General features: G+C 42.9%; 1 protein-coding gene across 1 annotated transcript in view; it reads left to right on the top strand.

The window, feature by feature from the left end:
* Nucleotides 1-16,197, top strand: part of PEX14 (peroxisomal biogenesis factor 14) — a 272,999-nt gene that overhangs the window by 9,168 nt on the left and 247,634 nt on the right. Inside the window, exon 2 of the mRNA XM_073603474.1 lies at nt 10,617-10,664. Within this exon, the coding sequence (XP_073459575.1) occupies nt 10,617-10,664 (48 nt within the window). The remainder of the gene's footprint in view (nt 1-10,616; nt 10,665-16,197) is intronic.

Here is a 16,197-nt window from a genome sequence, read left to right as displayed (position 1 = left end):
CCCTCCAATCAACATGGGAATGACATTTTTAAATAAAACCTTTTCTTTTACATACCTTATTTGAGGCCTAATGACATCACTGGGTCTCTGTGCTTCTCTATGCAATGTGGGAAGATCATAGCTGGTGGGAGGGGCCAGCTACATGGCTTCTTGAAAATATCACAGCACTCCTCACAAGAGTTCAGTCCTGGTGTTAATGATGATGCTGGACGTCTTCCATGCAAGAAATGAGGCAGGTTCTATCTGACTTGCTACAGCTTCTATTGTGAGAAGCTCAGTGTGCAGTGAAATCAGAGGAAGCCATTTCAGTCCAGGAGAGGAGTCTGTACAACTGTGCAAGACTGAAGGGGAGGCCGGAGGTCGGCCATATTTTTGGTGGGTCCCTGATCATCCACCTTTCCTCCAGTGCTCTCCATTGTTATCTCTGACCTTTGCTCTCATGGTGGAATCTGTCTGTATTTTATGTGTCCTCCCGAGTTATAGATTTACTCAGCTAGACAGGAATTCCCTTCTTTTTTTGCAGAAGTTTATAAATTGTTCTTCCACCTTTCTGTGAATTTTATATCATAAGGTGGGATGGGAGAACAATCTGCTTTGTATTCTTCACCGGCTGGTTTGTCCAGTTTTGTTGGTAGAAGGCTCTTGGAAGTATTGGTTGTCACTGGTATTGATATGTTCTGTCCTTTTATCATCATACAGTACACCTGGAAAGTATTCACAGCGCTTCACTTTTTCCACATTTTGTTGTTACAGCCTTATTCCAAAATAGATTCAATTCATTATTTCCCCTCAAAGTTCTACAAACAATACCCCATAGTGACAATGTGAAAGAAGTTTGTTGGAAATCTTTGCAAATTTATTGAGAATGAAAAAAATCCCATGTACATAAGTATTCACAGCCTTTGTCATGATCCTCACATTTGAGCTCAGGTTCATCCTGTTTCCACTGATCATCCTTGAAATGTTTCTACAACTTGATTGGAGTCCACCTGTGGTAAATTCAGTTGATTGGACATGATTTGGAAAGACACACACCTGTCTATATAAGATCCCACAGTTAACAGTGCATGTCAGAGGACAACCTACTAAGCCATGAAGTCCAAGGAATTGTCTGTAGACCTCCGAGACAGGATTGTATTAAGGCACAGATCTGGGGAAGGGTACAGAAAAACTTCTGCAGCATTGAAGGTCCCAATGAGCACAGTGGCCTCCATCATCCGTAAATGGAAGAAGTTTGGAACCACCAGGACTCTTCCTAGAGCGGGTCGCCCGGCCAAACTGAGCGATCGGGGGAGAAGGGCCTTAGTCAGGGAGGTGACCAAGAACCCGATGGTCACTCTGACAGAGCTTCTGTGTTTCTCTGTGGAGAGAGGAGAACCTTCCAGAAGAACAACCATCTCTGCAGCACTCCACCAATCAGGCCTGTATGGTAGAGTGGCCAGACGGAAGTCACTCCTCAGTAAAAGGCACATGACAGCCTGCCTGGAGTTTGCCAAAAGGCACCTGAAGGACTCTGAGACCATGAGAAACAAAATTCTCTGGTCTGATGAAACAAAGATTGAACTCTTTGGCCTGAATGGCAAGTGTCATGTCTGGAGGAAACCAAACATCACTCATCACCTGGCCAATACCATCCCTACAGTGAAGCATGGTGGTGGCAACATCATGCTGTGTGGATGTTTTTCAGCGGCAGGAACTGGAAGACTTGTCAGGATCGAGGGAAAGATGAATGCAGCAATGTACAGAGACATCCTTGATGAAAACCTGCTCCAGAGCACTCTGGACCTCAGACTGAGGCGAAGGTTCATCTTCCAACAGGACAACAACCCTAAGCACACAGCCAAGATAACAAAGGAGTGGCTACTGGACAACTCTGTGAATGTCCTTGAGTGGCCCAGCCAGAGTCCAGACTTGAACCCTCTTGAACATCTGTGGAGAGATCTTAAAATGGCTGTGCACCGACGTTCCCCATCCAACCTGATGGAGCTTGAGAGGTCCTGCAAAGAAGAATGGGAGAAACTGCCCAAAAATAGGTGTGCCAAGAATGTAGCATCATACTCAAAAAGATTTGAGGCTGTAATTTGGTTTCAAAGGGCTTCAACAAAGTATTGAGCAAAGGCTGTGAATACTTATGTACATGGGTTTTTTTTTTTTTTTTTTTAATTTGCAAAGATTTCAAACAAACTTATTTCACGTTGTCATTATGGGGTGTTGTTTGTAGAATTTTCAGGAAAATAATGAATTTAATCTATTTTGGAATAAGGCTGTAACATCACAAAATGTAGAAAAAGTGAAGCGCTGTGACTACTTTCTGGATGCACTGTAGCTTAGATTAATGCATATCACTCGCCCCTTTGTAACAATCTACAATCTGTTCCTCATTGGTCACAAATATCCAGTAAAAGCCTAACAAAACATAGGATCCTGCAATGGATATCCTTATTTCTTTGCTTAGAATGTGCTGGACCCACGGGTAGATGAAATCAGACTTAAAAGAGAAGTATGGGATTATATTTTTTTACGAATAATACTTACCTAGGTGGATGCAGTGTCTGTCCCCTGCCAGCTCTGAGAACCGAGCGATCAAACACCGCCAATCACTCGGCTCTCAGGGCTCTGTGAGCAGAGAGCTGTTGACTGTCAGGCTCACCGAGAGGCGGAGCCAGGTGCCGGTCCAGGCATGTGGGCTGATTCCAACCATATGGCCGTGATCTTTCCCCAGCCTGGACTGGCTCTGTGACGTCAGCCAACGGCGAGATTCAGCTGCTAAAAAGAGATCACCGGATTGGAGAACGAATTACACTTCTGTGATCCACAGAAGTACAGCCAACTGAGCTTTGGCTGTACTTCTTCTTTACCACTTGACCTCCAGAAGATTTTACCCCCCTTCATGACCAGGACATTTTCTGCTATTCGGCACTGCGCTACTTTAACTGGCAGTTGCGCGGTCATGCAACACTGTACCCAAATAAAATGTATATATTTTTTTCACACGAATAGAGCTTTCTCTTGGTGATATTTTGATCATCACTGGGTCTTTTTTTTTTTTTTCTATATACAGGAAAAAATACCTAAACTTTTGAAAAAAAAAATTTTAGTTTCTTTATAAAATTTTGCAAACAAACAATATTTCTTCATAAATTTAGGCCAAAATTTATTCAATTACATTTCTATGGTAAAAATAATTCAAATCCTTGTATATTTTAGTCTGTAGGAAAATTATCCACAGACAAATGTGTGTGTACATATATATGTATGTACTGTGGGGACAGAACGTATTCAGACCCCCTTAAATTTTTCTCTTTGTTATATTGCAACCATTTGCTAAAATCATTTTAAGTTCATTTTTTTTCCTCATTAATGTACACACAGCACCCCATATTGACAGAAAAACACAGAATTGTTGACATTTTTGCAGATTTATTAAAAAAGAAAAACTGAAATATCACATGGTCCTAAGTATTCAGACCCTTTGCTGTGACACTCATATATTTAACTCAGGTGCTGTCCATTTCTTCTGGTCATCCTTGAGATGGTTCTACACCTTCATTTGAGTCCAGCTGTGTTTGATTATACTGATTGGACTTGATTAGGAAAGCCACACACCTGTCTATATAAGACCTTACAGCTCACAGTGCATGTCAGAGCAAATGAGAATCACGAGGTCAAAGGAACTGCCTGAAGAGCTCAGAGACATGTGGCAAGGCACAGATCTGGCCAAGGTTACAAAAAATTTCTGCTGCACTTAAGGTTCCTAAGAGCACAGTGGCCTCCATAATCCTTAAATGGAAGACATTTGGGACGACCAGAACCCTTCCTAGAGCTGGCCGTCTGGCCAAATTGAGCTATCGGGGGAGAAGAGCCTTGGTGAGAGAGGTAAAGAAGAACCCAAAGATCACTGTGGCTGAGCTCCAGAGATGCAGTCGGGAGATGGGAGAAAGTTGTAGAAAGTCAACCATCACTGCAGCCCTCCACCAGTCGGGGCTTTATGGCAGAGTGGCCCGATGGAAGCCTCTCCTCAGTGCAAGACACATGAAAGCCCGCATGGAGTTTGCTAAAAAAAACACCTCAAGGACTCCAAGATGGTGAGAAATAAGATTCTCTGGTCTGATGAGACCAAGATAGAACTTTTTGGCCTTAATTATAAGCGATATGTGTGGAGAAAACCAGGCACTGCTCATCACCTGTCCAATACAGTCCCAACAGTGAAGCATGGTGGTGGCAGCATCATGCTGTGGGGGTGTTTTTCAGATGCAGGGACAGGACGACTGGTTGCAATCGAGGGAAAGATAAATGCGGCCAAGTACAGGGATATCCTGGACGAAAACCTTCTCCAGAGTGCTCAGGACCTCAGACTGGGCCGAAGGTTTACCTTCCAGCAAGACAATGACCCTAAGCACACAGCTAAAATAACGAAGGAGTGGCTTCACAACAACTTGAATGGCCCAGCCAGAGCCCTGACTTAAACCCAACTGAGCATCTCTGGAGAGACCTAAAACTGGCCGTCCACCAACATTTACCATCCAACCTGACAGAACTGGAGAGGATCTGCAAGGAGGAATGGCAGAGGATCCCCAAATCTAGGTGTGGAAAACTTGTTGCATCTTTCCCAAAAAGACTCATGGCTGTATTATATCAAAAGGGTGCTTCTACTAAATACTGAGCAAAGGGTCTGAATACTTAGGACCATTTGGTATTTCAGTTTTTTTCTTTTTTAATAAATCTGCAAAAATGTCAACAATTCTGTGTTTTTCTGTCAAAATGGGGTACTGTGTGTACATTAATGAGGAAAAAAATGAACTTAAATGATTTTAGCAAATGGCTGCAATATAACAAAGAGTGAAAAATTTAAGGGGGTCTGAATACGTTCCGTCCCCACTGTATATATGTATGTGTACATACACACACCATTGTTTGTGGATAATTGCTCTGGTGGTGGGGTTTAGGGATTTTTTTTTTTTTTTAAATACTGTTATGGCTTATAACTGTGATGATCACTGTTCTAAGAAATAGTTTTAGCTGTCATGAATAGCTTTCATTCATGACAGCTTGCTTACTATTGTGATGCAGTGATTGGCTACAGCTAATCGCATGGTACAGGGTGCCAGATAACATATGATAGCTGTGGGCCAATCACAATAGTAAGCAAGCAATCATGAATAGAAGCCATTCATGACCGTTTTGCTTACATGTTATCATGTGATTGCTATGATTGGTCATAGCGATCACATGATGCCAGCGGCTGGGTACCAAGCACCGTGGTTACGGGTTCACTGCCTGCAGCTGCCTCCTGCTTGCAGTAAATGTACTGTGAGTGGGCGGCAAGTGGTTAAAGAGTAACTCCACTTTTGTTGAGGGGGGAAAAAAAACAATCCACTCTAGGTGATCTACAGTATCTCACAAAAATAAGTACACCCCTCACATTTTTGTAAATATTTTATTCTATCTTTTCATGTGACAACACTGAAGAAATGATACTTTGCTACAATGTAAAGTAGTGAGTGTACAGCTTGTATAACAGTGTAAATTTGCTGTCCCCTCAAAATAACTCAACACACAACCATTAATGTCTAAACCACTGGCAACAAAAGTGAGTACACCCCTAAGTGAAAATGTCCAAATTGGGCCCAATTAGCCATTTTCCCTCCCCGGTGTCATGTGATCCATTAGTGTTACAAGGTCTCGGGTGTGAATGGGGAGCAGGTGTGTTAAATTTTGGTGTTGTTGCTCTCACTCTCTCATACTGGTCACTGGAAGTTCAACATGGCACCTCATGGCAAAGAACTCTCTGAGGATCTGAAAAAAAGAATTGTTGCTTTACATAAAGATGGCCTAGGCTATAAGAAGATTGCCAAGACCCTGAAACTGAGCTGCAGCACGGTGGCCAAGACCATACAGCCGTTTAACAGGACAGGTTCCACTCAGAACAGGCCTCACTATGGTCGACCAAAGAAGTTGAGCATACATGCTCAGAGTCATATCCAGAGGTTGTCTTTGGGAAATAGACATATGAGTGCTGCCAGCATTGCTGCAGAGGTTGTAGAGGTGGGGGGGTCAGCCTGTCAGTGCTCAGACCATACGCCGTACACTGCATCAAATTGGTCTGCATGGCTGTCGTCCCAGAAAGAAGCCTCTTCTAAAGATGATGCACAGGAAAGTCCACGAACAGTTTGCTGAAGACAAGCGGACTAAGGACAGGATTACTGGATCCATGTCCTGTGGTCTGATTAGACCAAGATAAACTTATTTGGTTCAGATGGTGTCAAGCGTGTGTGGGGGCAACCAGGTGAGGAGTACAAAGAGACAAGTGTGTCTTGTCTACAGTTAAGCATGGTGGTGGGAGTGTCAAGGTCTGGGGCTGCATGAGTGCTGCCGGCACTGGGGAGGCACAGATCATTGGGGGAACCATGAATGCCAACATGTACTGTGAGAGACTGAAGCCGAGCATGATCCCCTCCCTTCGGAGACTGGGCTGCAGGGCAGTATTCCAACATAACAACCCCAAACACACCTCCAAGACGACCACTGCCTTGCTAAAGAAGCTGAGGGTAAAGGTGATGGACTGGCCAAGCATGTCTCCAGACCTAAACCCTATTGAACATCCTCAAACAGAAGGTGGAGGAGCGCAAGGTCTCTAACATCCACCAGCTCCGTGATGTCGTCATGGAGGAGTGGAAGAGGACTCCAGTGGCAACCTGTAAAGCTCTGGTGAACTCCATGCCCAAGAGGGTTAGGGCAGTGCTGGAAAATAATGGTGGCCACATAAAATATTGACACCTTGGGCCCAATTTGGACATTTTCACTTGTACTCACTTTTGTTGCCAGTGGTTTAGGCTTGGTTCACACCTAAACTGGCCGCGGATCGCATGGCATCGCTGTCCGTCCCTGTTCTCCATTTCAGGGACGAATCAGGGCAGAATCTTTGCCTGAATTCGGCCCTGAAATGGAGGCAAAGACAGTCATATTCTCCTGCTATGCGAATTGGATGCAAAGAAACTCGCATCCAATTTGCATGTGGTGTGAACCCAGCCTTAGACATTAATGTCTGTGTGTTGAGTTATTTTGAGGGGACAGCAAATTTACACTGTTATACAAGCTGTACACTCACTACTTTACATTGTAGCAAAGTGTCATTTCTTCAGTGTTGTCACATGAAAAGATATGATAAAATATTTACAAAAATGTGAGGGGTGTACTCATTTTTGTGAGATACTGTATGTACATTGTACATATTTTAACCACTTCAGCCCGGAAAGGTTTTACCCCCTTAATGACCAGAGCATTTTTTGCGATTCGGCACTGCGTCGCTTCAACTGACAATTGCGCGGTCATGCGACGTACCCAAACAAAATTGACGTCTTTTTTTTTTTTTTTCTCCCCACAAATAGAGCTTTCTTTTGGCGGCATTTGATCACCTCAGCGGTTTTTATTTTTTGCGCTATAAACAAAAAAAGAGCGACAATTTTGAAAAAAACCCAAGATTTTTTTACTTTTTGCTATAGTAAATATCCCACATTTTATCTTTTTTTAAAAACCAAATTTCTTCATCAGTTTAAGCCAATGTGTAGTCTTCTACATATTTTTGGTAAAAAAAAAATCGCAGTAAGCGTAAATTGATTGGTTTGTGCAAAAATTATTATAGCGTCTACAAAAATAGATTTATGGCATTTTTCTTTTTTTTTTTTTTTTTTTTTTTTTTTTTTTTTTTTTTTTTTTTTTTTTTAGTAATGGTAATGATCAGCGATTTCCCCAGCCCCCCCCCCCCCCCCCTATAAGTGTTTCTAACTGTGGGGGGGGATGGGCTTACTGGGACGTGACAGAGATCACTATTCCCGACCACAGGGAACAGTAGATCCCTGTCATATCACCTGTCAGAACAAGGAAATGCCTTGTTTTTCCCGGTCATTCCCCCCCCCCCGGCCAACCTTTGTACAAGGCAACCTCGGGCTGCCGGAGGACATAGAGTCCTCCCAACCCGCGGGCATGCTCTCGCAGCGGGAGCGAGCGCACACTGTCGGCCCGCAACTGAGATTGCGCGAGCCGCCATACAGCTATGGCGATTCGCGCAGGAGAGCCATTGTGTCACCGTTGAACGACGGCGGCTGGTCTTAAAGCGGTTAAAGTGGAACTTCACTCTTACTTCCTGGTTTCTTGCCTAGGCAAATGATGTCATACATCCCAGAAGTCTTCAGGAGGAGAGGTTTTCTCAGCTAACACACTCTCCTGCATGTTTGAGCTACATGAATCATCTGCCCTTACTCAATATGGCCACGGCCAGAAAAGCTAGGGGGGTGTTTTTCAAAGTGATCTCCTAACCAAGTAAAGCATAGAGACATGGATGGATGGGGGGGGGGGGGGTTTGCTTTGAATAAAAAAAGAAGTTAAGCAGTGTTTTTTGGTTTGTGGTGCTCAGATGCAGTGAAGATCTTTGTAGCAGATTCCTACCTGTTTCTGCTCTGAAGGAATAGCTGTTTGTTTTCCCCAAGTTCTTTGCAGACTGATTCTGAACATGAGAATCTGCATCATTATAATCACCTGGTGCCCTCTCAGTGTTCTGATGAGGAAAGCTGCCGTGTCTGCATCCCTTTAGAAGTATTTATCCATTGAGGAGTATCCCAATAAACTGAAATTCCTTTTGGAGTGAGTGCCCAATATCTGATTTTTTTTTTTTTTTTTTTTTTTTTTTTTAAATCTTAAGGCCTCATACACATGGATGTTTTTACAGCAGCATTTTTAAGCTATTTTTTTTGCAGCTTAAAAACGCCACTTCATGTTATTCAATGGGCTCATTCACACCATGGTGTTTTTGAGCTGTAAAATGCATTGGCGTTTTTAAGCTCCAAAAAAAAGCAAACCCAGGACCAGCCTGTTCTGAGGCTCCAGCGCTAGAGCTCTAAAAACTACAGACTCCGGTAAAAGTTGTTTACCGATCCACTGATCCACTGTTTACATCACGTGATCAGCTGTCATTGGCTGACAGCTGATCACGTGGTAAGGGGCCGGGATCAATCTGTGATCTCAGTGATCACAGAGCGTGCCACCCCCATGCCCCGCAGGCAGCTCGTGCACAGGAGGATGTTGTATGACGACCTCCCGGCAATTAAGGCCCGTGCTGTAGCTGTCATTCGGCTATGGCGCGAAGTGGTTACACCGGCCCTAAATGGATCGAATATCGGCTGGTTAATTGTACGATTCATTGATTGGCTTGAGTACAACTAACATGTCGGATTTTTAGCATGTGACTATTGCCAGAGGCTATACCTGCTGGCAATAATTACTGTTTTCCCAGCAGGGGCAGCTACCCCCCCCCCCCCCTTCCTTCCGGGAGAACACAATGGCTCCGTGATTTGTGGTTGCAGGACAGAAAAGGCCTTCCTTAGTGCAGACTTTTGGGAGAATCAGTGAGCCAATCACACCAGGGGGTAATGACATTTCTGGAAGGGGGGGGGTTCTGTTCACAGATGGTGTACAAGACACCGCCGCCAGGTTGGGCATATTGCATTAAATATTTACAGAAAATGACAGCGGCTGATTGGAAAGGTAATGTACATTTTAATAACTATAAATTACAATATGGTTTGTGTAGCAATTCTATGTGAGATTTTTTTTTTTTTTTTATGCAATTTTCCACAGTAAGTAGAGTTATCCTTTAACATCCAATGTTTAAGGCAGGTCTCTGTCATCCTTTGTTATGTCTGGAGGTGTGTGGAGTCATCTGGAGTCTATACAAGGATGAGAGGGCCATAGATCACAGCTGAGTCCAATAACTCATCACCTTTCCTGACAAGAAGCCAGAAGAGAAAAGCCGAGGCATTTCAAAACTCTCCCTTCATCGGACCTTGTATGCTCACAGTCATCGGGGTACTACTGGGTGACAATTGCTAACATAGAAGAGGGAGATGAGAATGATTCAGTTGTCGGTTTATTTTCTTTTCCTTCTACTTTTTTTGCATTTTGCACTTCCCACCTCCTGGCTGGAGGGATGCCCAGCATCATTTAGCCTTTTCTTCCCACCCTTTCATTCATCAGATTTCTTTTTTTTTCAGTCGTAGACACTCAGCGTAGGCCTTAGCAAGGTGGTCGGTATGCAAATGCAGTCTGCCCAGGAACGCCCACTCCTCCAGACTGACATCCACCCTTTTTTTGATCTTCGCATAACTCCTCCGAGGGGCCAGCCCACTGCTTGTATCGGGGCTGATGAGGGGTGTGAGGAGTACTGGGTGCTGTGAGGTTTTCAGGAACCTCTGTATCGTTCTAAGCTGGCCACTCCCACCAGCCATGATCTGCCTGCATTGCATGGAAAAGCACAGAGACTTAGTAATGGCATCAGTGGGTCTAAATTAAGGTAGGTAATGAAAATGGGCTTTAATAAAAATGTAATGAGCCTGTTGATGAGAGGGAAAGAGAGGGCCAGGGAAGGCAAGATACTAACAGATTGCACATCGCTTTTAATGCTTGCCTGGTATAAGCCCTATTCCTCTTTATTTCACATACAATAGAAGTCTATTATTCATATTGGTGGGTCTTCCAGCTGCATTGGAGCAATCTTCTGGGACATTTACCAATCTGATTATATGTCTAGGAACTCATTTCTCTCCTCCTCCTTTCTTTTTCAGAGTGGTCCCTCCCTGAATAATGAGACCCGGGTTCCCCGAGAGCAATTGGTGAGTCAAAGGCAACTCTCTGTCCACTTTTCAGCATAACTTTAAAATATTTATTTATATAATAATATTTATTAAATGTTTATTTTTCCAACAGTTTTCTTTGTGGTATAGAACTTATACGTATTGTGTTACTGTTAGGCTGGTCATACATTATGCAAATTTCTTTCTTCAATTTTCTTTTATATTTACCTTCAACTATGTAGTACAAGGGCCTGCCTGACTGCATACAAATGTGTTTAGGTGTGACCTCCTATTACCATATATACTCGAGTATAAGTCGATCCGAGTATAAGTCGAGGCCCTAATTTACCACAAAAAAATGGGAAAAACTTAGTGACCCGAGTATAAGACGAGGGTGAGAAATGCACAGCTACTGTAAGTGGAAAAGAGGGTCAACAGTGCCCATTTGCAGCCTCACTGTGCCCATTTGCAGCCATAGGTCCCCCGAACTTCAAACTCGGTAGTTAAGGGTTCCTAGATGCCCCCTAGCTGCAGCCAATATTTGGGGTCTCTGAACCCAAATGGTCCCAAAATGACATTGCTGCAGATGGACACAGTTGACCAACTTTGGGGCCCCGTATCTTGGGGCCACTTAGTGCTAGGAACCCCAAATTTGGTGTGCAAACTCAGTGAAACTCGCACGATAAAATATCCAAAGCTGGGGTTCCTAGCACCTAGTGGCCCTAAGATACGGGGCCCCAAAGTCGGTTCAGAAAATGTCAAGCACTTTTCTGCAGCAGAGAATGATGTTTTCTGAACCAATTTTGGGGCCCCGTATCTCGAGGACACTTGGTCCTAGGAACCCCAGCTTTGGATATGTTGTGGTACCAGTTCCACTGGGTTTGCACACCAAATTTGGGGTTCCTAGCACAAAGTGGCCCTGAGATACGGGGCCCCAAAGTCGGTTCAGAAAATGAAATTTTTTGCTGCAGAAAAGTGCTTGACTCGAGTATAAGTCGAGGGGGGCACTTTCAGCACAAAAAAATGTGCTGAAAAAACTCGACTTATACTCGAGTATATACGGTATATGGTTTTGGTAAATCTAAAGGAAGATTTGTATAATGTATGGCCAGCCTTAGGCCCCTTTTCAGACGGGGCGGATTCTGTTTGTGATCAGCTCACAGATCCTCTGCCAATCAGAGCAGAGCGGACAGATGACAGATCCGTGACCACTTAGTATCTGCAGAGCAGACACAGACAGAGCCCGCTCTGCTGTATGGGTGACTGGGAGTAAACCGACACAGCTGTCTGCTTACAGTCCACTGTCCTCTGATTTGAACCACTTTAATGGAATGGGACGGAACACCCTTCCCTCCCCTTTTCTTCCTTTTTTTTTTTTTTCTTTTTTTTTTTGTGGAGCGGATCAGAAATGGAGGTAAGTGGGCGTAAATGGACTCAAGTCAGTTTACACCCGTCTGTCCATAGGAATGCATGGACCTTCCTATCTGGTCCTCCTGAAAAGCTTTGTTAGTGGATGGTGTTTATAATAACAACAGATTAAAGCTGAACATACACCAGTAGAATTTCGTTTCAACATTTTTCATTGTAAGAACATGTGTTCGTTTTTCTAAACATTATTGGGGTCGAATTGATGATCATTTTCAATTGTAGTGACAAGAAAATTTGAAGGAGCACGATGGAAATTTTGTTCTTGAATGTTCAAATTTCCTCCATTCATTCCAAAATTGAATGTTAAAAGCAAATTTAAATCTTGAACTACTTTTGAATGACATTCGAATGTTTTAGAAATTTTGGTACAAATGTTTGTTCATAAATTTTACTACTTGGAGCCATTCCTGTGCGTTTCTGGCACCGCATCACAACACAGTTGCACTTCATTCCTGCGAACCACTGCGGGTGTCAATGTTAACGGCACTCCAAAAATGGTTTGCAAAAAACGCAGTGTGATTGGCTGAATTGGATGTGTGTGAACACCCTTGTGATCCGATTCCAGTGCGGCAACAAAAAAAGGTGCATTTTTTTTTTTTTTTTTTTTTTTTTTTTTTTTTGGTGCGGTGCGATTTGAACCATGCAAAATTAATGGGCTCAAATCGCACTGCACAGAATTGCATGTGATATGAACAGGAATGCTATGAGATTCCTGCATGCATTCCCCGTACATCAGTGTGAACCGGGACTATACAGAGGACTTTTTGGCTGCAATGATTGTTCCCTGTGAGCCTGTTTTCACCTTTCCAACTTGATTTACCAAAGTTTCCTGATTAGCACATAAGCTTGGCTCATTGATTAAGGCTCCATTCACACTTGTGTGACTTGCCAATGCGACTTTGGGCATGACAAGTCGCAGCCTATTCTTTTTCAATGGCACCCATTCAGATCTGTGCCACTTAAAAAAAAAAAAAAAAAAAAAGTTGCCTACACTATTTTGATGCAACTTGGGTCCAGAGAGTGTAAAGTCAAACGTAAAGTCGCATCAAGGTTGCGCTCTAAAGTCGCACTGGAGATGTGTAACTTTGGAGTCGTGCAACTGTGGATGGAATTTTAAGGCTTTTATGAATTGCGGTGGTCCAGGACTTCCCCTTTTGTTGGCCCTTGTGATCTCCCTTTCGATTGAAGTGTGTCTCTGGTACATTATATATATATATATATATATATATATATATATATATATATATATATATATATATATATATATATATATATATATATATATATAATTTATTAGGGGTGCTTCGGATCATTCCTCGGATCAGGAGTCACTTTTCGGATCAACAAAAAAAAAATCTCCCCCACTGTAATATCCACAATCTCCCTATTGGCAGGGTATTGCAGCAGAGCATTGCAGAGTATTGGCAGGGCATTACAGAGTATTGGTGCTGCTGCCATCTGATCTCTCCCCTCCACTGTACAGATCAGTACACAGAGGGGAGAGAGGAACCGGCGTCATGACATGACGCCGGTTTGTTACAAGTGATCGCTCCGTCATTTGACGGAGCGATCACGTGCTCAACGACCGCTGGGTGTACCAAGACGGCTGCCGCTCCGGAGCTAGGCCGAAGCCGTGGCCTTTCCTATGGCCGAGGCCACAGAGCGCTCTCCGCGGATCAACCTCCGCGGATCGGATCACGGATCGTTGACGATCCGTTGCACCCCTAATAAATATATAAATATATATATTCATCTATTACGCATAGCTGTGGCCAAAAGTTTTGAGAATGACACAAATATTATTTTTCTCAAAGTCTGCTACTTTTAGTGTTTTTGGATTTTTTACTATCGTATACTGAAGTATAATTACAAGCATTTCATAAGTGCCAAAGGGTGTTATTGACAATTACATGAAGTTTATGCAAAGTGTTAATATTTGCAGTGTTGACCATTCTTTCTCAAGACCTCTGCAATTCTCCCTGGCATGCTGTCAATCAACTTCTGGGCACATCCTGACTGGTAGCAGCCCATTCTTGCATAATCAATGCTCGGAGTTTGTCAGAATTTGTGTTTTTTTTTTTTTTGTTTTTTTTTTGTTTTTTTTTTTCGCCCGCCTCTAGACAATTGTCCACAAGTTCTCAATGGGATTAACGTTTGAGGAGTTTCCTGGCCATGGACCCAACATTTTCAATGTTTTGTTCCCCATGCCACTTGGTTATCACTTTTCCCTTAACAAAGTGAAGTAACACATGCAAGAGTTGACACAGCTGCACACCCCAAAAAGCATTGCAAAATTAGTGGAAAAGTTTCCCCAGGGGGCTTTTAAGCAGCAAAATATTTCTGAAACAATGTTTAGTAACCATGTTTAGTGAAAATATTATTTAATTCAGACATAGAATGCATTACATAGATACAATCAATATCACATAAAATTTCCAGTAGTCGACACAAGCAACAACAAAGGACCATCCCATGGCAATCAATTCATTAAAAAAGTTCTAATTGAACAGTTACATTGTATCAATACTATCTATATGAATCCCCATGAATACCCCAATGCATTTCGACCCTTTTTCCTTTTCTGGTCTTCTTCAGGGGGGTTTTAAATTCTAAAGAGATGCATCAAAAAAATTCCATTAGGATTTTCTACAATATACAAATCATGATAGATCATTTCGTGATATTTTGAAAGTTTATCTCCATACATATGGCGAAGTACTTACCATTTGGGAATAGGAAAGTGGGCTTGTGCTCGGAGTTTGTCAGAATTTGTGTGTTTTTTTTCTTTTTCGCCCGCCTCTAGACAATTGTCCACAAGTTCTCAATTAAGGTTTGAGGAGTTTACTGGCCATGGACCCAACATTTTCGATGTTTTGTTCCCCATGCCACTTGGTTATCACTTTTCCCTTATGGTAAGGTGCTCCATCATACTGTAAAAGGCATTGTTTATCACTAAACTGTTCTTGGATGGTTGGGAGAAGTTGCTCTTGGAGGAGGTTTTTGTACCACTCTTTATTCATGGCTGTTTTCTTACGCAAAGTTGTGAGTGGTCCCACTCCCTTGGCTGAGAAGCAATCCCACACACAGCCTTGCAGCTTCACAGCTGGTTTCCAACTGCGCATGCATGAATTGCACTTCGCTTTGTGAATGGGTTGGCTGCGGGGAGGGGGGGGGGCCAAACTTCTGGCTCACTTCGCTGCAGCGAACTGAGCCGGAAGTAGGAGCGGGTACCTGTCAAAACCAGGTACCTAAAAAAACAAAAAGTTTAGCGCTATAAAATGGTGGGCTATAAGCCCAAATTACATCTGAAAACTCCAAACAGTGAATAGAAAAATGTAAGATTTTCATACGGGGTGACAAAATAAATAAAAACACGAAAAGTGGTGTCAATCTATATATGATACACATAAAAAAAAAAAGTGATATTGATGTCAACACTGGAAATGCCACAACAAAAGCTTTGGTATGTATATACTTCAAGTCTATATATTTAAAGTTATGAAATTCAACAGCAAGAGATTCCAATCTGTGAAGACGTGTCTGTCAATAGATAAAATAAGTGACTGTGATAAAACCACCACCGTGAGTAGAGGAGGCTTACCAGAGTGATTGAACACGCCAGGGCATATGCTTTGTGTGTCAAACAAGCTTGTGTTATGGTGGATGGATTCTGGTAATGTCGATTTCTGTAGACCGGAGATACCCTGTTCACAATCCAATATGGACGCGTGGGAAGTGAAACAGTTCTCAGAAATCCACAGATGCAAAAGTGGCAAAGGAGAAAGCAAAAAGGAACCACATAGTGTAATTCCGTAAATTAAAATTTAATGAAGTTAAGAACACTCACATGATTGTAGATAAAAAAGCGCTTGTACAAAATCGATAGGCAGCAGTGGAGACCTTCCCGACGCGTTTCATCTCCAAGGACACCGTCTGGGGTGTCCCTCCACTGCTGCACTCCACAAATATATAGGCAATATGACCCCCATCATGAAAATCAAGTCCACAAGTGTTTTGCAACCTATTACTTCGAGCACTTCCGGTATATTTAAAATGGCGTCTCAGCGTGCGCTCCATAGTGTGTAATAGCCAATATGGAGATGAGTTTCAAGCTCCTCCATCTCTGCTATTAGGGAGGGAATGG

The sequence above is a fragment of the Aquarana catesbeiana genome, linkage group LG10 (assembly GCF_042186555.1).
Source record: "Aquarana catesbeiana isolate 2022-GZ linkage group LG10, ASM4218655v1, whole genome shotgun sequence".
In the NCBI taxonomy this organism is placed as follows: Eukaryota; Metazoa; Chordata; class Amphibia; order Anura; family Ranidae; genus Aquarana; species Aquarana catesbeiana.
This window is presented reverse-complemented; position numbering and strand designations above follow the sequence as displayed.